The 25,549-nt window shown below is 48.2% G+C and overlaps 1 protein-coding gene across 4 annotated transcripts in view; it reads left to right on the forward strand.

Moving 5' to 3' along the window:
* Positions 1-25,549, forward strand: part of LRSAM1 (leucine rich repeat and sterile alpha motif containing 1) — a 52,536-nt gene that overhangs the window by 20,697 nt on the left and 6,290 nt on the right. For 3 of the 4 annotated variants that reach the window (XM_066580087.1, XM_066580088.1, XM_066580089.1), the window contains 14 exons: positions 1,330-1,359; positions 3,196-3,318; positions 3,400-3,539; positions 3,633-3,677; positions 4,653-4,723; positions 5,427-5,526; positions 7,743-7,830; positions 7,915-7,989; positions 14,251-14,331; positions 18,495-18,590; positions 21,368-21,466; positions 22,588-22,719; positions 23,942-24,014; positions 25,289-25,437. In XM_066580087.1, the coding sequence (XP_066436184.1) occupies positions 1,330-1,359; positions 3,196-3,318; positions 3,400-3,539; positions 3,633-3,677; positions 4,653-4,723; positions 5,427-5,526; positions 7,743-7,830; positions 7,915-7,989; positions 14,251-14,331; positions 18,495-18,590; positions 21,368-21,466; positions 22,588-22,719; positions 23,942-24,014; positions 25,289-25,437 (1,302 nt within the window). The remainder of the gene's footprint in view (positions 1-1,329; positions 1,360-3,195; positions 3,319-3,399; positions 3,540-3,632; positions 3,678-4,652; positions 4,724-5,426; positions 5,527-7,742; positions 7,831-7,914; positions 7,990-14,250; positions 14,332-18,494; positions 18,591-21,367; positions 21,467-22,587; positions 22,720-23,941; positions 24,015-25,288; positions 25,438-25,549) is intronic. The other variant, XM_066580090.1, reaches the window with a different exon arrangement.

Here is a 25,549-nt window from a genome sequence, read left to right on the forward strand (position 1 = left end):
TGATCAGATTGGTCTGACATGATCGACCCCTCATGAACCCGTGCTGGTGAGGAGTTATTCCGTTGTTCTCCTTGAGGTATTCTAGGATGGCGTCTCTCAGAAACCCCTTGAATATTTTTCCAATTATTGAAGTGAGACTTACCGGCCTGTAGTTACCAGGCTCACTTTTGGACCCCTTTTTGTATATTGGAACCACATTGGCAATGCGCCAATCTAGTGGTACAACCCCGGTCTCTATAGTGTCCATAAATATAAGAAACAGCGGTCTGTGTATCACATCACTTAGTTCCCTTAGAACCCTTGGGTGTATTCCATCTATGCCCGGTGATTTGTTGATTTTAATCCTTTTTAACCATCTCTGCACTTCCTCCTGAGTTAGGCAGGTGACATTTAGTTTTCATCAATTTGCGGGAACCCCTTCCCAGCCAGGATGTACGTTTATGTCCTTGGGTGGGAAGGGGTTAAGCTCTTAATAGGATGTTCCCATCTCAGACTTTGCATATCCGATCTGATGGGTCTCATCTCTGTGCACCTTCCTTATTCTATATCCCCTCTAGACTTGGCCGTATTAGGTGGTTGGGAGGCTGGGAACAGCCGAGAGGTCTTTGCTGCCTTCACCCCTTTATGACTAGTAGGAGTGTAAGACGCGCCTTGGCCGCCTGTTAGTAGTTTTCTCTCATCATGTAATTGCAGTGAATGAAGAGTAAAGGGTCTTTTCACAGCCTGATGATCAGGAAGCACGTTTACGCGAACATTCACTTGCACGGTTCTCGGGACGTAGAAAAGGACAAGCGCTTGGCCGACAAATTGTATCTTTAATAGGGATGAGCGAGTATACTCGCTAAGGCACTACTCGCTCGAGTAATGTGCCTTAGCCGAGTATCTCCCCGCTCGTCCCGAAAGATCCGGGGGCCGCCGCAGCTGACAGGTGAGTTGCGGCGGGGAGCGGGGCAGAGCGGGCGGGAGAGAGAGATCTCCCTGCTCTCCCCCGCAGCTCCCCGCCCCGCGGCGGCACCCGAATCTTTCGGGACGAGCGGGGAGATACTCGGCTAAGGCACATTACTCGAGCGAGTAGTGCCTTAGCGAGTATACTCGCTCATCCCTAATCTTTAATGCAGCGTAATAACTCTCTTTGGTCAGCTGCACGTTTCCCCATGTAAGCAGGAGATGTGCGCCGGGACGAGCGGCCCTTGTAATTCACCCTTGTGAACAGTATGAATGAGCACCAACCAATCTGCTTGTTGTCCGTCAGCGTTCGGTTGGCTCATAATCTGCCCGTGTAAAGGCGGCTCTAAAGCTGCTAATAATCTGTTTGTTATTGTCTTACAGAACAGATTTTCCGAATACGAGAAGAGAAAGGTGAGTGAATCTGAAGAAGATGGCTGATTACAATGTAAAACCCATACAGTTTTAGAGGTCTCCATCTTCTCTCATCCTGTCCACTCTGCGGTGCGCTGTTGCGCCATGAACCGATGTAATAGTACCTGACCGTGATGCGGCAAGCTCAGGATCTGCGTCTGTCCCGTTATTTGCAGTCAGCCATTGGGTTGCTGCTGCCATAGCGGGCCTAACCCAGGTCTGCCATCTTTGTACTCCTATTAGGCCCTAACAGAGCACTTAATAGACTGCCTATTAGTACATCACTGGCAAGTATAACACACTGCAATATGTAAGTAGTGCAGTGTATTATAAAAATGTTCAAGTGATTGTTGGATTAGTGGCACGAAAAAAAATCAATAAAGTTGATAGATAAAAAATAAAAGTTCCAAATAAAACAAAACGTTAAAGAATAAATGTTGATAATAAGGGAAAAATGCACAATATTGGGTTCTGCACATCCATAACAACTTGAACTATAAATGATCAGTTTATTTATATTGCATGCTGATCCTTGTAGAAAACATTATACATAATGACAACCATATGTAACAAATTATATATATAGTGGCAGCCTAAGGGGTATTGAGCTCTCGGGAACGCTATCTCTCCTCCACCTGGATGCGGGGTCGCACCTCCGTAACCCAAGTCCAGGCCAGAATGTATGCGAAAACTCAGGCAGTCCATTTATTTTGGTAATGTAACATAATCTCCAGTGTTCTAGTCCCAGTACACACCTATGATGAGCATCCCATCTGGCTGCTGGATAATACCGGTTATTTAGCACCAGCTCCATCATGCCTCAAACACAAGGGCCATCACATTTGTTACCCAAGCAGGGTGTCATCCTAGGGCCGGTCTACCCGTCATGATCCTGGCCTCCAGCCTCGCTCAGCAGCAGCAGCCCCAGTGCTACAAACACACCCTTACAGCTGTCCCTGCTGATTACATGTCTGTGTTAGAGCCCTCTGCAGGCCATTCTGTGTACTGCCTTGCCAGAATTGTTTATCCCACCCAACAAATGAAAGAAAAAGTGCTCAGATAGTTGTATGTACCACCCAGAACTGCAAGTTGTGCTGCAAGAAAAGTAAAAATGTTACCGCTCTTGGAAAGTGGCAACACAAAAGCAAATAATTTATTGGGCAAAAGTCATAAAGCGTAAAAAAAAGGTATAAATTTGGTATTCTTGTAATCCTAACAATCTACAGAATAAGTTAGCATGTCAGCTACATCAGACACACTGAAACACCGTAAAACAAAATGCAAAACTTCCCAAAAACAATAAAAGTTATTCACTACATGATATGTACCCCAAAGTGCTGCCATTGAAATATACATCTTGTCCTGCAGTCCTAATATGGCGATGTCAATGGGAGAAAGAAGGGCTGGCTGTCAAAATCTACAGATGAGACCTTAGATATAATCCCCCCCCCCTGCCCCGGGGCATGTATGGGTGAGAAGGGGTTGCCACAAATGGGTGTTCAGTTACATCCTACAGATGGTGCAGCTAGCTCCGAGAATGCGGGGTCCGGGGGAAATAGCTGATCCCTTCAATTCCTGCTCCCAGCCCAATGGCAATCAGCAGATTCTGCTGGGAGAAGCCGCAGCCAGCTGTACATTTCCCTTGCCGCAGCCGCTGTAGGGAAGTGTAGTCTTACAGGACAGCCGTTCGCACGAATAGCCATCCTGTAATACCAGGACGGCGCAAGGTCCGCCAAAATGGGAGCCGCTCTTCCTACTTATTACATGGTATCATATGATATACGGCTTTGTAGCTTCCGTTCATTTCACTTTTCATCTGTCTTTCTTTTGTTTCAGGAACAGAAAATGTTGGAAAAACTGGAATTTGAGCGCCGGCTGGACCTGGGGCAGCGGCAAAACGCACGGCTCTTCTTGCAGAGCAACGCCGAGAAGAATGAGATCTTACAGACAATGCGGGAGGTGAGTGGCCAGCATGCTGATCTGTGTGGAGGCCTCATCGTCAGGTAGATATATTGGGGGTCTGCGTCTGTGTTTGCGCAGGAACAGTCTCGGTTGGAGAAAGGACTGAGCGAACATCAGCGGCAGCTGCAGAACGACCGACAGAAGCTGCAGGAACAGCTCAGACAGATGGAGAAGGGGATCTCCTACCGCATCTCCAATCTACTAGAGGAGAACCGCAGGTGCGCCAGGTGTATCAGGCTCCGTATACGCAGTGTATGTGGCTGGCTCATGTCACAGGCTAGAAATGGTTAACTCTTCTCATTACTCTGCAGACAGAAGCAGAGCGCCTCGATTCTGAAATCCCTGGAGGATGAGAGGTGGGTGATTACAGAAAACCGTCAACTCGATCAAGTCTTCAGAGCCTCTTCTCACTTTTTTACACATTGTTATGTTGTAGCCTTCAGAAGTTTTTGTGCATTTTTTAAAAATGAAAAATTCCCATTTTGCATTGACATAAGTATTTACACCCTTTAACCATTTCCAATCCAATTTGTATCCTGGTTTTCCTAGGGGGCTTACTCTTTTTCTGCCGTTATACAACGGCGCTATATGCTGGCTAAATCCAGTACTGCATGAGGTGACACGTTGGATAGGCTCCGACAGCAGAGAGGCTGGCAATATACAGTAAGAGAACCCCGACAGACGTCTTCCAACATCAGAGCTGTACAGCCCTAAATCATAATGTCTTCAGACGTCAGACAGTGGATTGGAAAGGGTTAATAGGACACTTGAAGCTTAGCTCTGGGGCTCCCATTTCTCTTGGAGAAACATCGTGGGTGAATGGTGCGTTTGGACAAAGAAGGAGCTGTGGAAAGTTAGCAGTGTCAGCAGCAATACCACCTTCATGGGGCTGTCCACAGCCGGCCCCCAATCCAAACTGACAGAAAATCCCCAAAAGCCAGGGGTTCAAACCTTGTGGCATCATACCCAAGACCGCTAGAGGCTGGAATCACTGCCAAAGGGGCCTCAACTAAGTACTGAGTACAGGGGGTGTGAATACTGATGTCACTGCAGAGTGAGAGCTGTACTTTTTTTTTTTTTAAATAACAAAGATTTCTCCCGTTCTGTTGTCACTTCGTCATGATGATACTGAGTGCAGAATGATGGGGGCACAACATAACAAACTGTAGAAGAATTGACAGGGTCTGAAGACTTTCTGGACTCTATCTATCCATCCATCCATCCATCCATCCATCCATCCATCCATCCATCCACCCATCCACCCATCCACCCACCCACCCATCCATCCATCCATCGTCTATTTCATGTAGTAAATATCTTCTGCCTTGCAGGATTAAGATGGAGCATCTTATGGCAATTACCCAGGAAGAGGCCGACAATCTGCGCCGTAAAGAAGTTGCGTGTAAGTACTGCACTGATCTTCACCTGAAGTGACGCCTCTCTGTGCTCCATTGTCTGTTTGGTGGCATCCAGGTGCCTCCAAAGGCTTGATAACAAACCCTATAGCAGGCTAAAGCCCCATTTACATGGGACGAATGTTGGGCAAACAATGCCCCACACTCGTCCCCGCATGTACTCGCTCCCATGCTGCTGCACAGTAGCATGTATCGTTGGCTTGCAGCAGGGAGGTTGGAGAGGATTTCACTCCTCGCTCTCCCCCGCCCCTCTCAATTAACTTTAACAGCAGCTGTTCAGTACTGAACGGCTTCTGTTTATACTGAATGGTCGTCGTTCAGCTCATCTTTCATCGTTTTTGTGGCCTGGACAATGAGCTGACCGATCATCGTTCAGTATAAATAGCAGTCATTCAGTACTGAACTGCTGCTTACAGGGAATGGAGAGGGGTGGGGGAGAGTGAGGAGTGAAATCTCCTCCAACCTCCCCGCTGCAAGCCAACGATACTCGCTCCTGTGCAACAGCATGAGAGCGAGTACATGCGGGGACGAGTGTGGGGCATCGTTTGCCCGACATTCTTCCTGTGTAAATGGAGCTTTAGTTGCAGTTGCTGCCCATGCAACCCCCTTTATAGCTATCGATGTTATGGTTGCACTAACTGCATCGCTTTTGACTACAAGTCCTGATGGACTCTTCTTCTCTTTCTCCAGCTGCAATGCAGCAGACATTGGAGGAAAGTTACAAGAACAAACTCCTGCAGATGGCCTACGACTCCCGGCACCAAGAAATGGTTTATCAGACCTGCTCCAGGTGAGATGGAAAAATCCACCGCTGACGAGATCAAGACCCCAGATCTGTCAATGATTGTGCGGGGGCTCGTCAGGAGTCACTCAGTAACCGGGCAGTCGTCAACATCTGCTAATGATTAACCCATAAGCTGCAGCTCGCTGGTTATCCGTCAATTATTTCTTATTTCTGCTCATTGCGGTCGCAGGGATCAGATCAGTCGGTGATGGGTGATTCGCAAAACATTTTTATTGTTTACTGAAATTAAAGGGAATGTTTAACCCCTTCCTGCTCCAGGACGTAAATCTACATTCTGGCTGGGAAGGGGAACCCCGTGAATGGACTTAAACTTGTATCCTATGGATAGCGCCAGCTCAGAAGCTGAGCCTGCGGGAGCCGGCGGCGAATGACAGCCTTCAGATGTAACAGTGGGAATCGGTGAGAACGCAGTTCCTGCTGTTAACCCCTTACATGCCACAATCAATGTTTATTGCGGCACGTAAAAGGTTTACAGACTGAGGGCATTCCCTCTGTAACGTCATTGGCCCTGTGCCATGTAACAGAGGAGAGCCTATAGCGTCCGGCTCTGCCATTGTCTATGATTGCTATGAGAAGCGATGTATTGCAGTACAAAAGTACTGCAGTGTATTATAGGAGGGATCATAGCATCGCAGAGTTCAACTTCCCTACAGAGACGTAGAAAATGTAAAGAAAAAAATCAAGGAAAAAAATATAGAAGAGAAAAATAAACTATTTTACGCACTGTCTTCTTTTTCATCTGTAATGAACCGTACCATAAATAGAACACCCTGCTTCTTTTTTTATTAATAATACATTTTTATTAGGACTTTTGTATGCTTAACATTTTTTTTTTCTTCAAAAATGTATTTATTTGAATTTTCTTAGACATAGAACACCCTGTTTATCCTGCATGGCATATGCTGTAAAAAAAACCAAGCCCTCACAGAGCTCAGTCAGTGGGAAAATAGAAATGTTATGGGACTTTGAATGGAGCCATAAAAAAAGTGGAAACATTTTTAAAAATCTATAAAATTTTTGTATTGTCGCAATCACACCAACCCGCAGAAAAAAAAGTATCATGTCATTTACGCTGCATGATTGACACTGTGAAAAATCAAAAAATGGCAGAATTGAGGTGTTTTGTTTTTTTTATGTAAGTTCCACAATACATTTTATGTAGCCAAAAATGGAACCAATAAAAACTGCAACTCGCTGAACACAAAACCACCCTCATACGGCCGCGTCGGCGGGAAAATAAAATATAGCTTTTCAAAAGTGGAGTTGAAAATGGCCAAAAAAACCTCGTGTCATTAGGTCCAAAATAGGCCTCGTCACTAAGGGGTTAATAGAACATTCCAGGTAAGGCTCTGTTCATATCTGCATTTGGGTTTCTGTTTTCCTACTGTGTTTATGGGAGTAGAAAAACAGAATCCCGCCTTAGAATGGATCTGTCATGATGGAACTAAATGGCGCCGGACAGGCCCTATTGACTATAATGGGGTCTGCGTGGTTTATGTCCTTCCAGACAGATCTGTGCTGGGTGTCTGGGACGCAGATGTGAACAGAGTTTAAAGTTGCGTTATCCCTAGTGCAGGGCCTGAAGGGGCTTGATACAGGGATTTCCAATAGTGTCCTTTAGTTCCCAGTGTCATGCTCCGCCCCGTAGGCCCGACACAAAGTATAACACAGTACATCTTTTTTGCCAGGAAACTTTCTTTAAGGGCTTATTTACACGAGCGTATATTGGCTGGCATTTTCACGGCCAGCCGATAGACTGCTTCCCTCTAAGCAGTTCCCCCCCCCCCCCGTCCCTCCCCTTCACCGGATCTTTGCCTCTCTCCTCCACCCCGGCATTTGCAATAGGAGGGGGCGGAGCTAATCTCTTCTCTGTCCTGCCCATTGCTGGCTGCAGACAAGGGGTGGGAGCTTAGCTCCGCCCCTGTCCTGACCACTCCCATTGCAAACAGCCGGAGGGGAGGAGAAAGGCAGAGAGCCGGGGAGGAAAGGGGGGAAATGCTCAGATGGAAGCGTATATCAGCCGGTCCTAAAAACACCGACCGATATATGCTCGTGTAAATAAGCCCTAAAGGTGTACAAACAATTCTGGAATATTTGATAATTATATAATTCAGATGTCTCATCGATACCGAATTAAAGGAATTTTCCTATTTTTCTATTTATTGATGCGCCCCTACGTTGTATTTAATGTTTATGAACAGCTTGGCCGACACGGACCGCAGGATCCAGCAGATTCAGATGTGGCAGCAGTTGGATCAGAATAAAGCCGTTAGCCAGATCCTTCAGGAGGTACGGAAGACGTCTTACTGACGCGCACAACATCCATACTGCGCAGGGGGGAACAGACGTAACCATTAACTCCTTCCCTTCCAGGCAGAAATCCAGAAGGCTGCCTTCGAGGCTCTGCAGTTGAAGAAAGATCTGATGCACAGGCAGATACGAGAACAGGTGAGTCTTCATATAAGGCGACAACCCTGGAGAAGAGGCGGCGTTCTATAGATTTACCCCTGGCTCAGTGAGGGCGACCATTTTTTGGGGAAGCAAAGTCAACATCCAGTCTTTGTCATTGAAAGTGGATGTTGAATGAGCCTCAAAAAATTGGTTCCAACCACTTTGCATCTACAGAAATGGTGAAACAGTATTTAACAAAGTCGCACAATATAAATCAAAGTTACACCCCAACCTCCTACCAGCCTATGGGATGCTCTGTCACTATAGCAGTGGTCTGCATCCTGTGACTATTATGTTGTGAAACTACAACTCCCAGCATGCAGCTGTCATTTCCCAGCGTGCCGCACACTAATCTATAATGATATGATCCCTTTTAAAGAGACATTCACACTTTAGGTTTTGTGAATAGTTCTGCATGTTGTAATTATACGTTTGCTGCTTCAGTTGCTCACCAATGTCAAGAGATCTGCTTGCTGTCAATGAATGAGAAGATTCAATCTTACATCTACAGGCTGAAAAGCTTTACACACTTAGGTTCGTTCACACGGGCGTAGTCCGCTTCAGTCTGTGAAAGGCGCAGGAATTTCACAGACCAAAACTGTGTGTATTCCCTGTGTGGTACGGAGTTGGCGCACGTAATCATTGGGATTTTTAACGTGCGCAAAATAAAGTCGAGGAGGCCTTATTGATTTCATGTTTAAATACTCATTTTTCATGCGTATTCACTGCGTATTTATACAATCCGATTGACTTGAATGGGCTCTTCAGTCCATAATACGGGCCGACATAGGGCATGCTGCCATTTTTATTTTTTTGGCGTGCACGTAAATACACGCATCTGAATGCCCCAATCATTGGAGTTCCAGCTCTCCTTATCATGTGGGTAAAAATATATACCCGTGGTGAATGAGGCCGTACTATATTTCACAGCTGAGGGTTTTCTACAATTGTGTCCAGTCTAGACAATGCTCAGGGAGGCGAACAGCCTAAACTCTTGTCTGACACATTTCACTTGATACATTGTACCAAAAATACAGAAAAGAAATGTCACTGCTGATGTAAGTAAAGCGGTTGTTTAGGATACGAAACACATGGCTGCGTGCTTCCACGCACAGCGCCACCCTTGTCTGTGAGGGGGGTTTGTTATTGCAGAGCAGCTCCCATTCACTTCAATGGATTTGAACTGCAATACCCCACACAACCCTATGGACAAGGGTAGCGATGCGTTTGGAAGAAAGCAGCCATGTTTTTCTGACTTCGGACAACCACTTTTAAAGGGGTTACCCACCTCTTAGCTGTTGATGGATCAGCCATCAATGTCTGACCAATGGTGGTCCGCTGCTTGGGACCTTTGCTGATTAGCTGGTTGAAGGAGACCCCCACCGGTCAGATATTGATGGTCTATTCTGAATACAGGTCATCAATTTTTAAAGGCTGTATGGCCCCTTTAATGCGCAGAGGATTGTCTCAACTGGATACATTTGTAATAAACCTTCAGCCGTATGAAAGTATGATGGTCCGAATCAAATGCAAACAGAACCGTTATTCACTGACAGCAAGCAAAGTTTTGAAAATTGTAACTAAGTAGTTAGTAGAAGTATATTAGAACGCTGCAGAACTTTTCATTAGGCGGTTATTAATATTGGACAACCCCTTTTAATAAAATGACATAATTGCGCTCCTGCAGCCTGACATTGGGAGATACTGTTTTATCTGATCCAGCGCCCGTACATCCTTTCGATCCGTTGCTTTAGTGTATGACGTGCAGTTGATGCCTTGGAGTATAGCGCTCCTCCCCTTCATTGCCCACATTTTAGCCTTTTATTTTGCGCTCTCCCTCCGCCTGGCTTTGCTATTTATCTTTTTACATAAGTCTGTAGAACTATTGCTGTATACCGCGACTGCCCTGCTAATACCCCCCTTAGATCTGTGGAGGGAGATCAGCAGCCACCAGTCACCGTTGTCGCCGCTGCACACTGGTAAAAGGTCTCCCACATCGGAGGAGGAGGCATAGACTTCCCATCTATATGAGGTTGTGTGCAAAAACTTCACCAACTTCACAAAGCAGCGTGAAGGATTTGTCTGTTCTACAGTTGTCTAATAGACTTTATGTTTCAGGTCCTCGCCATTTTCAAGATCTCTGCTTGTTGTCAGTGAATAGGAATATTCTTTATATCCAGAGACTGAAAACCTGATCAAGCAAAATACTTCTTACAGCTGAGAATTTGCTACAGTTGCATTCAGTATAGACAATCCTCTGTGAGCGGAGTAGTCTGACACTTTAGGCCGCTTTCACATCCGCGTCCGGCTGGAGGCTACATCACGGATCCGGCTCAGAGTACCAGAAAAAAGCACTTTTTCTTCCATCCAAAAGCCAGGCAGCAGGGCGAAAGCCGGCAGACTCCATAATAGTCAATATAGTCAGACTCCATTATGTTCGGCCATGGGGATTCCCCTTTCCGGCTCCCAGAGCAGAGCAGGAAAGCAGGATCCCCAACACAGATGTGAACCCACCCGATATAATGTAACAAAGTATCCGGGCAGGATGGGTTACAGAGGATTGTGCAGACTGGGTGCAATTGTAACCAAACATCAGCTGTGAGATCTGCAAACGGTTGTCAGTATAGAAGTAGATCATAAGGCGCTGGGCTGTACAAACATTGATCTGCATTGTGTCTGCAAATAACGGACAGTGCAGCTCCATATGTGGTCTGTGTGGACATTTTTTTACTCTTCCGTATCTCACAAAAAAAACTGAAACGAGCCCAATTATTTTTGTATTTTTTTGCATTCCTCAATAACCGATTCATAAAATACGGCCGACGTACCTCTACTGTCCGTTTTTGGTTTTTTTGCTTCCCCATTGATTTGAATAGTGCACGCTGCACGGATCTGTAATTTGGCACCCTGACTCCTATGGATCTCTGTGCTGTCCTGCCTTAGGGCTCACACAGGGGTTTGTGTTCCGTGTATTTTTCACGCGGGTGAAATTTACAGCAAATTCGCATGTAGATGTATTTATGCTGCGTACGTAATTCCTACAGCCTGTATTGGGGCGTATGATGCACACATGCCGCGATGCCACTTGCGTGAGAAGCCCAATGGAAATTAATGGGCTTTTAGTGCTGGGTGTTATGCATGAAAATAAGCAGGTAATACATGGACGACATACGCCCTGTGAGCCCTCAGGCTTAACTATCCATGATGTGGACAGAGCCTTTACTTATTGGCTTGGCCTGAAAAGTTGTATGTCACATGACTCAATGTATTTCTATGGCCGGCTTCCTGCAACAGACTCCGGTGTTTGGCCACAAACTTTGCTATATGGATGCTTTTTAATGGCTTCTATTTAGGGAATTCCTTAAACTGCGGCTCTATTAGTCTCCTTCTAGCTACACTGTGTTGACAGAAGTATTGGGACGCACATAGAAGGGGATGAAATTGGATTTTATTCCTATTTTCCCATCCGGTGTGGCCGCCTTTGGCCTCCATGATTGCAGTCCCCCTCCGCGGCCGCTTCCCACCAGATCCCCATAGATGTATGGAGGGATTTGTCTCCATTCCTACAGAAGCTTCAGATAGTGATGTGGGGGATGATGGGTGTGAACGGATACGGCGTTCTAGTTTGTCCCACTCAATGGGATTGAGATCTGGACTTTGGGCTGGTCAATGAAGTCTGCAGACGTTCTGCTTCCCACACTGCTGCCATATGACATGGCGCTCGTCATGTTGGTGGAGACCCGGAGCTGTACCAGAGTAGTACCACAGGGTGGGTGATGCCACATTGTCTACCTATTGTCTACCCATTGTCTACCCATTAGTGGTGAGGGTGGACTTCACTATAACCAATGGTCCTAACACCCCCCACCATAACAGAATTATCAAGTGTGGTAGGCCATTGGGAAAACGACTTACTTGAACGCAACCCAAATAAGGGCTGGAGGAAAAGGATTGGAATAGGAGAACATGCATACACACGGAAAACACCATAACAAAGTGACCTGCAAACAGGAGCTGAGATCCAACAATGACTGAGAAACGCCAAAACACTTACCTAGAATACCCACAGGCATCAGCAGGTGGAATAACTAAAGTACTACCAGGTATTGGTTCATATTTTGGCCAGAAAGCTTAAGCTCACGATCCCCTGACAAGGGTTCACGTCTCGTGAGTTCCTACTCTAATAAGACAACTTAACATTAGGGAGTCCCGCCTACAAGCTGGGCTATTGTACCAATGGGGACCACCCCACGCTGGAACTTAGGGTCCGGCTCACCCTGGATGGTAAGAGAAAGGACACTGTTCACACGCACCAACGGATAAGGGACATCCACCGCTGATCACACCTCATGTCTGTTTACCTACAGACACAGAACACGTGGCTGCTCACACCAACAGCAGACAGAAACCTAACTCAGAACTCTCGTACATACTGATATTAAACAATAGCCAGTGCAAGTGTCCTCACACTGAGGGGAAAGAGTCCGATACTGAACTGATGTAAAGGGAACCATGTGCGGCATCAGCCACCTGACATCAGAGGGCTGGAGACTGCACCTGTCAAAGGGGAGGGGAGAGGGGGTCCGCATAAAATACAGACGGGAAATGCAAGTGTCCAGACCGTCCTCAGGGAAGGTGGGAGACACACTTCAGACTAACACCAAACTTGCATGAATAAATGACCATCACCCTCTGTACGTAGCAGACCGGCGGTGATTGGCTGGAGAACTCCACACCATCAGCCAGACAAATCGCCCACACCTTCAGCAACGCGCTCCTGGAAACCCAACAGAACCACAAGTCCCAGGAGCACAAACATGGCAAGAACCTCCTCCAAACCTCACTGTTGGGACTATGCATGTAGAAACTGCTCTCCAAGCAACCGCCACACCCAAGTGCGGCCATCCGATCGGAAGATGGTGCCCTGTGATTCATCCACAGCACTTTCTTCCACTCACTTACAGTCCGTCGCTCCAAGCCCCATTGCAGGCGCCGCTGTGCAGTCACTGCTGTGATGTTGTGTGCAGCCGCTCGTCCATGGTAACCCTTCACTTGCCGTTCCCTACGGAGCGTTCTGGTGCTAATGGATGTCCCAATGTCCTGTGAGACCCCCTGAGGGAGGGCAGACGATGTGTGTGATGTCTTCACAGCTCCTAGAAGGCTTTGTTGTCCACATTCTGTCAGTTTACGAGGTCTCTCTGAACGTGGCGGCACCGCACACACCGGATGGCCTCCATCTCCCAATAACATGGCCGACAGTGGACTCTGGAAGCTGCGATGTCCGTACTGATTGGTTGGTGACATCACACCAATAGACCCCGTTGTCAGCTCTACATCTGGTGACATCCTCCCACCAGACCCCGTTGTCCGCTCCGCCGCACTTCTCCTCCAAAGCTCCCACACTGTTTTGTAGTCTTCGGCCAGCACTTCCTAGTCAGGAGGTCCAAAAATCCCGCCTCCAGGAAGCGCTGGCTCTGATTGGCTAAGCTGCGGCGCTTGAGAGCCAATCACAGCCATTGCATTAAAGGGGAACATGGGCTACAAAACATCTCAAATCGCGGCAATATTCACCATGCCGCATTTTTTTTCTCACAATGTAGCAGCCTACAAGACATCGCTCATGGGAAGGAACCCGTTGGAAGCGCCGGCTTCACAGACATGCGATTTGTAGTGCTGTCGCATCACGGGAAAATCACACAATTGTGTCATCTGACATCACAGGACTGCTGGGGGCCAATACTTTTGTCAACATAGTGTACATGAGGAGCCCCTCCACCCCATGGAACAATACTGATATTGGGAAGTTACTAATGTAGCTCTGCACTACAAGGACCTGCAGACGAGCCCCTCGCTGTTCTGCATTGCCCGGCTCGCGATCACTCAACAACTAGATTTACTTTCCTTTCAGACATCCAGGAAAGCTGGGTGGTGACCTCTTCAGCCATCGCACTGGCAACCATATTGTTTGTCATCCAGTTTCCTAAAAATGATGTCACTAATAACGCAACTACTTTGGCTTTGAGGCCGAGGGCCCTTTAAGTAATTGCTCACCCAGACTTTGTGGGTCGTCTTATGTATCGATCGGGTATTCAGGTAACGTTAGATGACCGATGCATGCATTGCAATATCTTACCGGAATGCACCGATGGGCGTTAACCCCTAGGCTGCTGCAGAGGGCATCCCCATCCCTTCCCCACCCGAGGCTTTGCTCCTTCCTAGTGAGATCCTCTTCATCCTGCTGTCTCATCTTCTGTCTAGATTGTATTAATAGAGGCTGAGTTAATGCATCTGACTCAGCTGGAGGTAAAGAGGCAAGATCTGGACACGGAGGAACTCCAGGTATGTGGTTACCCCGGGGCTCGAACAACACCATCCCCAAAGCTTCTTATACATTGCTTTATTTTTCCCAAACTCCAAGAATATAATCTGACGGGGTGGTGGGGAATTTACCATCTTTAGTAAATACTGCCCCCATAAGGATGGTGCTGGTGGTGTAATAGGAACATTGTAGATGGAAGGGACTGCAATTGGGACTTGTACACAGCAGAGGCAGACATTTAGTGGGGTATGCCATGAAAATAGGAACTGCCCTGCGGTACGAGGTATCCTATGCCTCTTGTCTCACTAATATAAAAGGGTTGTCCAGTTGTAAACAGTTGATGGCCTATCAGGATAAGTCATCAATAGTAGATTGGTGTGGGTCCATTGCTTGGGACCCCCGCTGATCAGCCCTAGGCTGGCATGCTTGTGCACTGAGCCCCTTTCTTACTGCAGTGGGGTATTGCAGGCAAAGTCCCCATTCATTTCAATGCCTGCAATACCAAGCCTAGCCACTACAGTAAGAATGGAGCTGTCTGCGTCTTGCAGAGTTAAGTTCAGCAAAGGAGTGAACTAGGCTGGTGAACAGCTGATCAGAGGGAGTCCAGGCAATGGACCCCCACCAATCTACTGTTGATGACCTATCCTGAGGATAGGATTACAACTGGACACCCCCTTTAACTAGCTTCTTAAAGGGGCTGCCCAGGACTTTTACTATACATGGCTTACCAGCAGAATAGGCCATCAATAGTTGATCTGCCACGGTCCACCGTTAGGGATCCCCGCCGATCAGCTGATTCCTGGCACCAACATCATTGCAGAGAACGCTGGAAGCAGATTGCGCTGTAAACACTGCAGTGGCCCGGTTTGGTACTGCAGCTACAACTCCCGTTGCATTCAGTGGGAGCTGGGCCGCTCTAATACAGATGGTACTATCTGCTTCCAGCACTGTCTGCACTGACACAAGTATCGAGAATCAACTGATTAGCTGGGATCATCTCTAGTAAAAAACCCCAGAGGTGTCCATACAACTTCAATAGCCGTCGGCTGACCACTATTGGCTGACCGCTATTGGCTGACCACTATTGGCTGACCGCTATTGGCTGACCACCATTGGCTGACCACTATTTCTCCTGAGTCCTCCTCCTCCCAATACATATGAACGCTCGCCAACAGAGCTGTCTGGCAGCGACTTATCTTCAGGGGGAACTAAAAGAAATTAATACTGATCCTTCTTACTATCAAGGTCATCTGTTGGGAAGCCCCCCGGATAGTCAGCCGGCCCCCACAGAAAGCTGCCGGTTCAAATGACTTTTCACTAATGTCTATGGGGAATTTAGTTACAACGTGTCTGTCTGTGCTGCGTGGGAGCTTTGCGTCCGGTTTTACGTAGTTTCGTCTCAGTCTTGAGTCTGTCTTTTCCGTTTGTTGGTCTTGTCTAGAGTTTTCCCGTCACTAACACTTGGGGTCCGTTTGTCTCGTGTCTTTGTGGCCGCAATATTCCGCAGATTTGGAGAGCCAGGGAAAAAAGTTAAAGAAAGTTGCTCCACCTCAAAGTGATGCAGTAACGTCAACAACCATGAACGTGGCAGTAGGTGGTCACAGCTCCGCCCCTTACTTCTTACTTCACCAGGCACCTATGAGGTCTGGTTCAAGATCTCGTAAAAGATGTTTCAAATCTAAAGATTTCAAGGAAAAGTCCATCTAAAACCATATAGATAGCTGTCACTTCCCTTCTCTTAGTCGTCACACCGTCATGGTGCAACTAAGCTCCGCCCTCAGAGGCGGCAACGGCAGGAATCAGAACAGATATATCACGGAGCATCTGCCATCCTTAGGTGGGATTTATGAATTGGCTGAGCCGCTGCATTGATTGGCCGATTCATAGATCCCGCCTCCACAACCCAATGGCTGTGATTGGATCTTCGACCACTGCTCAGCCAATCACAGCCATTGCTTCCTGGAGGTGGGATTTATGAATCCCGTAACCAGAAAGCGATCTAATGCGGGTGGTTGAGGAATGCAAGAAGCATGTCGGAGCTCCGAAGAGCAGCAGGGGGGACCTGGACTGTACCTACTATAGGTAATGTATCGCTATTTAATGTAATGCAGTTAGGGCTTATTTTCGAGGAAGGGCTTATATTTCAAGCCTCCCTAAAAAATCAGGGTAGAGCTTATTGCTAATCCTGAGTTGTATGCTGTATTATACTCCAGAGCTGCATTAACAATCCGGCTGGTCACTGCTGGAATCAGTCAGCAGGCACTCCGGTAATGTAGTCAGACAGCCGCTGGGTTACATGCCGATAATCGTACTGTGTAGTCTGAGGATTCTTGTTCTGCGTCCTGATTGGTTGCGTCGTCCTTGTTTGTCGCCTAAATGTTCTTAGATTTGTGTTGTTTGTCTCCTTCTCTCGTCTCTTGGGCTCTTTTCTAATTATTGTTTTGTGTAAAATGAATCCAAACCTCGTCCTTTTGATCAGATACATTGTGGCGAGTGCGTTGCTCCTTCCTCATAAACCAGGGATTTAAAGGAGCGGCGTGTCCACATAGTAGAGCTGTTCATACTGACTTACAGGAAGCGCCCCTCGTCCGTATCATTGGGGGACACAGCTTGAAGACTTTGGTTATAGCTACCGCCACGGCACTTCCAGTTAAGTGGGACTTCCTCCTCTCCCGCACAATGTTGGTGGCCGTCTGCCCTGTCCATCTCCCTCCAACCCCCCACGACAGTCCACGAACTTCCCCTGTAACTTCATATACCTCCCACCTGCGCCGCGGCTCTCCACCTTGCTTTGCTGACAAGGCAGTGTGGCGTGTTGGGACCTGTAGTTCCATGCCAGGATACTGGGATCTGCTCATCTCCTCTGGACCACTCTGATTTGGGTGCCACCGGTGGGAAAAGTCCCACCTTCCACAGAATAGTCCTAGGCAGCTGGGAGTTACTCAGAGGAGATCTTGCTTCCGTTCCTTTTGTCCCCCAGTCACAGGGTCGCGGACAGTAGAAGAGGGCCTGTAAAGTGAGGGTCCTACTGGCATCTACAGTGCTCAAGGTCATGCCCGATGGTCCCAACCCTATTTACCCAGGGTGGGAGGACTATTTTCCCTGTTTAGGGAGAGCGGACTTACTCAGGTCTCAAACACCTGGTTTGGGGAGATTGTCTCTACTGGTTCTATTTTTCCAGGACGTTCTCTCTCCCGTCCCCCTATTTCAACCTAATCGCGGTGTCCAAAGTGCACGGATACGTCAGACTCATTCTGCATGTAAAGAACCTAAATTGGTATGTAGAGGCCCGGCATTTCCACGTTACTCTGGACACCTTGTCTAGATTCGGGTGGATCAATCGTGCCAAGTCCTTCTCACCCTTGCAATGTCCGAATTCTCTGTACCTGTCCTTTGACTCTGCTTTAGCCCACATACTGATGCCACCTGGGAGGCTGCTTGGACTCCAGAGGTGGATACTTTGTGCCCGCCCCCGAGGAACTGCTCTGGGACGTCCCACGGTCTTCAGCTGTGTCCCCTACTGAACGAGATGAGAAAGTGATTTCATGACAAGACCAAAATCTTGTTTTCTGTCTCACTTAATCCTGAAGACATTAACATTTGGTGTGAATTAACAACCATAGGGGGCGGTGTTGCTGCATTGTTGTCTATGGAGCAAAAGACGCGGCTTCCTGGGGGGTGAAAAAGTCACTTTTTTTCCCCTTAGGGCTAATCCTTTTGCTCCCCACTTTATGTTGATGTCTTGTTGATTAGTGAGTAATTGGGGTATGTGGGTTTAATAGGGATATAATTGTGTAGATTCTAAGCATGGGCTTATTGAACAGATCCAAGTCGATCTGTTATCTACCAGCACCATAGACCCTCACCCCTACCCCAAACACAAACTAACCCCCTCATAGCAGCTAGTCACGAAGAACTGCTTGTTTCATTAGCTTTTTGGGTTCTTTTGCACCATTGCTTCCAATCAACAGCGCCCATTCATAGATCACGCTTGTCCCACTGTTGCCCCAGTAGCCCACCCCACAAGCCACATCTAGTCCTTTTGGGTTAGGAATCTGTTGGGTTCAGCTCCGGTCTTTGAAGTCATGGCATTTCCCCTACCCAAGATGAATTTGCCCCAAAAATGTACCCCATGGGCGGATCTCATTACCCCCTCTACTTGACTGTGTTTTTGTCGCATCAGTGGATGATAGCGGAGCAGCGCCGGGCGCTGAGTGACCTCCTGCAGCAACTACTTAAGGATAAGAAACAGAGAGAAGAGGAGCTGTTGGCCGTACTGGTGAGTTCATGGTTCTTCTGATTGTAAACTATATATGCCCTATCACAAGGACGAGCCATTAATAGTAAATCGCTGGGGGTCAGTCGCCCAGGACCCCTGCCGAACAGCTGTATGCCGAGGTTAGTACGCTTATGCACAGATCTGATTTTTGCAGGAAGTGGACAGCTCTGTTATTGCTGCAGTGGCCAGGCATGGTATTGCAGACCAAGTTCCCATTTATTTCAATGCCTGCAGTACCAAGCCTGGCCACTGCAGAAAGAACGGAACTACCTGCTTCCTGTTAAAATTAGCTCAGTGCACCGACCCGGCGAATGGTTATATAGCGGGGATCTTAGGTGACAGATGCCACAGATCCACTATTGATGACCTGTCCTGCTTATAGGGCAGAAGTATTTTACAACCAGACAACCCCTTTAAAGGGGTTATTCACTTTGAATCATCCCTTTTTGCTAGAACCTCCACCGACCATCTGTAACCCTTTCATGGCCGAGAGTTATTGACCCTCCTGCATCCAGGACACATTCTGTAGCTCTCGGATTCACACTTAAAAAAAAAACCAAAAAAAACAAAAAACTATACCTTTTTCTCTTTTCCCGGTGACACGTCTATTGGAGGTCTTGTGTTTTTTGCAGGCCGGGTTGTATTTTTCAGCGGTACCCTTTAATACTCAATATAATGTATTGCTAAACATAAAAAAAAGTCTAATTCTGGATCCACAGGTCCCGTCTGCCTCCTGCAGCGACGCTGATAGGCGGGGGAGTCGCCGCATCTCCTGTTTTTGGGCGATTCCTCACAAAGCATCCATTCTTTTTATGGGATCTTTAAATTAAATCCGCATCGCAGTACTGCGCCGCGCGAAAATCACAAGTCCACGGATGCAAAGCGTTTATTTATTTTATATCGCCAGTTTAAGAGCGCGGCGTCCAAAATCAGGCTGAACGGGGTGGATTAGGGAAATAGGGAGGTTTGGGGCAGTACATGGGGGGGCAGTGCGATCACCAGGTAATAAACATACCGGACTTTTTTCTGCATTACGGCTTCATTTTTTTCACAGTCCTCACTTTGTCGCCATCTCTTCACCCGTATAACATTATTTACATTAGTGGGAGGGTGGTTACCAAAGAGCGCGGTTCAGGCGGCGTCTATTCTTCTCCTCCCAGCGTTCAGCCTGCGGGATTAACCCTTTCCAGTCCAATGTCGGGCTTGCCCCGACATCATAATTTTCCTCCACAGCTCCGATGTCGGGGCAGGCCCGACACTGCAGTGCAGGAGTGCATCTGCACCCGATCGTCAGGCACATCGGGTGCAGATGCACTGCTTTACTGGTCGTCATCGAGGACCCCCGAGGAGAAGGCAGAAAGGGTTTTTAACCATTTCTGCCCACTCCTTTACACATTACATAGCACTCAATTAGCGCTATGTAATGCATAGATTCCGGCCGGCGATCATGTGACCGCCGGTGTTACCTGACCCCTGGTGGTCACATGAACGCCGAACCGGGAGCCTGCACCGTGCAAGGACCTGCTTACCTGACCGGCGTCTTGTGCATTCTCCTTCTGTCTCCCGACCCGGCGATCATGTGACCGCCAGGTGTCACCTGGCCTCAGCGGTCACATGATCGCCGAGCCGGGAGGCAGAAGGAGAATGCACAAGACGCCGGACAGGTAAGCAGGTCCCTCCCTGCACCCTCCTGAACTCTGTCAGATCAGGAGGGTGCAGGGAAAATGTATTTTTTCTCACCCATTCTCCCCAGCTCCAATTTATTTGGAGCTGGGGAGAATGGGTGAGAAAAAATAAATGGATTGGAAAGGGTTAATGATGTCACATCTTAGTAAATCCCCCCTCACCGACGCAGCGATACCGATGTATGCAGATCTGTAAACTTTAATTTTTTGATGAAATCACTGGGAAAAGGGATTTGTTTTGTTTAATTTTTTTATGATTAAAAAGTCTTTATTTGACTTATTTTTCCAGTTTTCCTATTTTCGCGCCCGTAGAGGAAGCGACCGCGCCGTCATGTGATCACTTACACAGTGTAATATTGCCTTGGACATTTAAATGCCGCAGTCAGTTTTGACAGCCGCATTGTAGCAGCCACAATCGAGTTCTCACTGATCGCAGCTGCCGCAGCCGCTCCACACACGGCGTATGCTGTATACATGCTGACTGCCCGGGGCATATACTGTCAGGCCGTATACAACCATACGGCTCTCAGGAAGGGGACAAGTATTCACCTTCCTTGCAGCGTCAACACAGGTGAACCAAAATATTACCCACTAGAATCAATGGCCCAGTCCTCCTAAGTGAGGAACACCCTTTGTTAAAATGCTTCACCCACTTCTAGGTATTGATAACTTATTCTAAGGATGAATCATCAATAGCAGTTCAGAGGGGGTCCACCGCCCAGGACCCCTTGGCAATCCGCTGTTTCTCCAGGCTGCTGTATTTGTGTGCAGAACTGTTTTGCTGCAGGAAGCAGACAGCTCCATACATTGTGCAGTGGTCTGGATTGGTATTGCAAGCTGAATCACATTTACTTAAATAGGATTCAGCCTACAGTACCGACCCAAGTCACTGCACAATGTATGGAGCTCTGCAGCAAGGTAGCTCCATACACAGACACCAGGCCAGGAAACAGCCAATCCCTGGGGTTCCTGGGTGGCAGAGAGTAGGTCATCAATAACTGGAAGTGGGGGGAACACCTTTAACGTTGTCAGTGTCCCTTGTATCTCCTTAATGGGGGATCATCTCTAATGTGTATCTTCATATTTCTCAAGATGGAATTGGATTCAAAGAGTGAGGCCAGGCAAGAGAACTATTGGCTGATCCAGTACCAGAGGCTCTTGAACCAGAAACCTCTTTCGCTCCGGCTCCAGGTACATTCTAGATCACCCTCTGACCCAGTGTCTTCCAACCTTTTTAGCTTTGGGGCACCGCTACCAAAAATGTATGATCTTACCTTTGTTATTCCATTGGCCCCTATAGTAATATAGTGGCCCCTTAGTGGGCTCCATAGTAATAGCGTCCCTCTGTGGCCCCAGGAGTAATAGAGCACCCTTCAGTGGTCCCAGTAGTAATAGCGTCCCTTTGTGGCCCCAGTAGTAATAGCGTCCCTTTGTGGCCCCAGTAGTAATAGCATCCCTCTGTGGCCCCAGTAGTAATAGCGCACCCTTCAGTGGCCCCAGTAGTAATAGCGTCCCTCTGTGGCCCCATTAGTAATAGCGTCCCTTTGTGGCCCCAGTAGTAATAGCATCCCTCTGTGGCCCCAGTAGTAATAGCGCACCCTTCAGTGGTCCCAGTAGTAATAGCGTCCCTGTGTGGCCCCAGTAGTAATAGCGTCCCTTTGTGGCCCCAGTAGTAATAGCATCCCTCTGTGGCCCCAGTAGTAATAGCACACCCTTCAGTGTTCCCAGTAGTAATAGCGTCCCTGTGTGGCCCCAGTAGTAATAGCGTCCCTTTGTGGCCCCAGTAGTAATAGCGTCCCTCTGTGGCCCCAGTAGTAATAGCGCACCCTTCAGTGGTCCCAGTAGTAATAGTGTCCCTTAGTGGCCCCAGTAGTAATAGCGCACCTCTTAGTGGCCCCTGTGGTAGTAGCATGTCACAAATGCCCCTGAAGGGCCTTGACATCCAGGCCTCCAATGCCACCATAGTGTCTGTCGCAGATATCCATACTGCCTGCCAAGTGATGCTGTCCTCCTCTGTGGTCCCTACCAGCCTGCTGACCTCTTCCACCTCACTCATTACAGACGCTTCGGCCGCCGCGCTGAACGTCCAGCTGACAATTACCCCCTTGATCTTATAGGTGTATATATAGAGGGGGGGGGGCAGCTGATGGCTTCACTAGCGTCCGTCTGTAATGAGTGAGTTGGAGCGGTCAGCAGCCTTGTAGTAATGCTGGCCGGTCCCCACGGAGTGACACGGCACTCTGGTTGGGAATCGCTGCTTTCACGGCTCGTCAACTCGTTGATCTTCATCAAGGTCTTTATTGGCTTCTCAGGAGGAAGGGCTGGAGAAGGAGCTGGTGGATCTCCTCAAGGAGCTTTCTGCAGAGAAGTATTTGCCTATATTGGCTCATCATAGGTTCTGCCTGGAGATGCTGGAGAAGATGACGCCTGACGATCTTAAGAAGGCAAGTAGTGTTGACCACGTCGGAGCAAGAGCGGGCCGCCAACCGGAAGGTTTTGTTTTCTTGGACAATTTTTTTCAAAAATTCACGGACAGACAAACTTTTTTACGGACAAATAGGAAAAGCGCACCGAATAATGTATGCTTATTGGCCAGAGGTTTAGGGGGGGCGCTGTGACTACAGGAAGAAGGGGGACCACAAGGAGCATGAGGATGAGGGAGGGCACAGAAGAGAGACCACTCTGAGCATGGGCAGTGATATGCAGAAGGGGGTCCAGCATGAGGACACAGAACCGGAGACACCCAGACCAGGCGGGGGGCTCAGAAGGGGAATTAGTTCTTGTGGTGGGTACGGTGGGAAAATAGGAGGTCGATGACATGTTGGGGATTTTCTTGCTTATTCACATCAAAATCTGCAATATATCTTGTGCTGCGGATTTTGCTGTGATTCCGCCCCAAAAACTGTGTGAAAATCCATCCTGTGAGAATTGTGATGCAGTTTTTTTATTGGACCTGCAGCAAACGTCCCCCTTTCAATTGAAGCCGTGAATTCTGCACCAAAGTCTGCATCACATTTCACACCAATAATGCAGATTTTGGTGCCATTTTTGGCTTGGAAATTTAACCCGTATTTTGGTGCAGATTATCCGCAGCTCCGCTCCATGGGTGCCCACCCCCGCTGTACCAAGGCACTATCACTTCGTAGGGCACAACAGGAGACACTAGTACAGCTAGGAATACATTATTATAATATGTAATATAATGGCAGGGTCAGCTGACCCGTGGAGATTATAGCCCCCCAGGGCCATGGTAGCAAGGGGGCAGGCAAGTACATAGTCAGTATATCAGGCTGAGGTCAGGACAAGTAGAGTTCAGGAAAGCTGGGTGCACATGCAAGGGTCCCAACAGAGTAGTAGGCAGAAAACAGGAACATCTTCACCAGTGGGGGGTAAGGAGGGGTTGGCTAAAATAACCCAGGGATAGGTTGGGGACAGAAAAGCTCGGGAGTGCCCGCTAGCTCTTGTAAGTGGTGGGCCAAGCTCACAGGCGCCCTACTTGCCTGGGTAACAGCTGGAGATATGATGCGACACAGCAGATGGGGATTCCGGTGATAGCAGTGAAGGTGGGTGAGGGTGCTACTGCCCACAGCTGGCAGCCATAACAGTCTAGTTCTGTATAGAGGCGTATTGTGTACCGCAGACCTCAGCGTGTTTCTCTCATTGCAGATCGGCGTTGAGGAAGTCGGCTTACAGATATCCATTATCGAGAAGGCCAGAGAAATCCAAAGGCTCAGGAGAGGTAAGTCCCGTGTCCTTCCTGTTCAGCCATTATAGACAGTTGTTGGCCCAGCAGGTTGGCAGGAGGTGAAGCCTTATAGTCTCCGTGCCGCAATAAGTCCGCAGGGCGAAATATAGAAAGTCCTCTCTTACGTAAGTGATCATTACTCCACCGTAGTGGAGGGGCATAGAGACCCCAACCATCTCTCTGGACCTGCACCGCCTTGTATGTAACTGCAGGGATGGAGCAATGCAACTAACTTAAGTGTTTGCCCTTAAAAGGGTATGGCGGCCATTTAACCCTTGCAGTATCAATAACCTATCTTCAGGATAGGTCATCAGTAGTTGATCGGCTGGGATCCGCCACTCGAGTGCCCTGGACTTCGGCTGATCTCATACAACACGCTCGCTGCAGCAGGTTGCATGGTGACGGTTTCTTCTGCATGGGGATTCGAGCCAGAAGTGCAGTAGAAGGAATTGCTGCTATTGAAATCAGTGGGAGTTATACCTTTTATTGCCCAAGTGTGGTGGCTGAGATCAACTGATGACCGGGAGTTCCAAACGGTGGACCGCTGCCAATTAACTATTGATAAACTATCCTGAGGATAGGTCATCTGTACTGCAAGGGGTTAAATGCCTGGAATACCCCTTGCTGTGGGGAAAATGAATACTGTGTTATGCCTAGTGCAGGGCCTGAGGGGGCCGAGCAGGACAGAGAAGAGCCCTGTGACACGCGCCACCCCTGCAGTACCTGCACTCGGCAGACCACAGTGTATTAGCTTCTTTAGGCTAGTATAGAATACCCCTCGGGTGGGCTGTGCTACATTGTTTCCATCATCACTGCTCACTTGAATGGGACCGCCACAGATTCCCTAAAGATCCCATTGAAGTGAATGGATCAGTGGTGCACCAAGCTTCATTCCCACATCTGCGGATTCAAACCTGTTGTGTGACGACCCCTTTAATCCATTTGGGACCTCCAGTCCTCGATCACCAGAGCCACTATACATCACATGGATGGCTCATTGATTTCCATAGGACTAAAATGCCCATCGTTCCTTCTAGCAACTAGAGCTTCCCCCCGAACTGCGGACCCTGTGAGCGTGCAGCCTTCAATCCTTCCTATTCTCATATAAACATGAGGGTCTTTCCAGAACGGCCCGCTGGTGGCTCTGGATCACTCGGGCCCCTCCATGCTTGCTCCTCTGGATATATGACCACCTCTTATAAGGACTATTACCGGGGTTGGTACTTCTGTTTTGTGCTTTAATCGCAATCTTTCTCACTTGCAAACAGAATTTCCCAGATTTTTGGACAAACCAACAACCCTAGAGGTGGAACCCAGCGCCCCCGCGGCCAGCGAGCCCAGCCCGAGCTCTCCAGCACTACCTCTACCCGATGTGGCCAGCAGGATCTCTGAGTGTGTGGTCTGCATGGAGCTGGAGGTAAGATGTATGCTGTATGGGGCCGCAACAGATCAACCCGCAAGGAAGGGTTGTTTTCCAATGGCCTCTGTCACTGATGCAGCTTACAAGCTACTTAGAGCACAGTTAGGAT

This window comes from Eleutherodactylus coqui, chromosome 10, assembly GCF_035609145.1.
Source record: "Eleutherodactylus coqui strain aEleCoq1 chromosome 10, aEleCoq1.hap1, whole genome shotgun sequence".
Classification (NCBI taxonomy): Eukaryota; Metazoa; Chordata; class Amphibia; order Anura; family Eleutherodactylidae; genus Eleutherodactylus; species Eleutherodactylus coqui.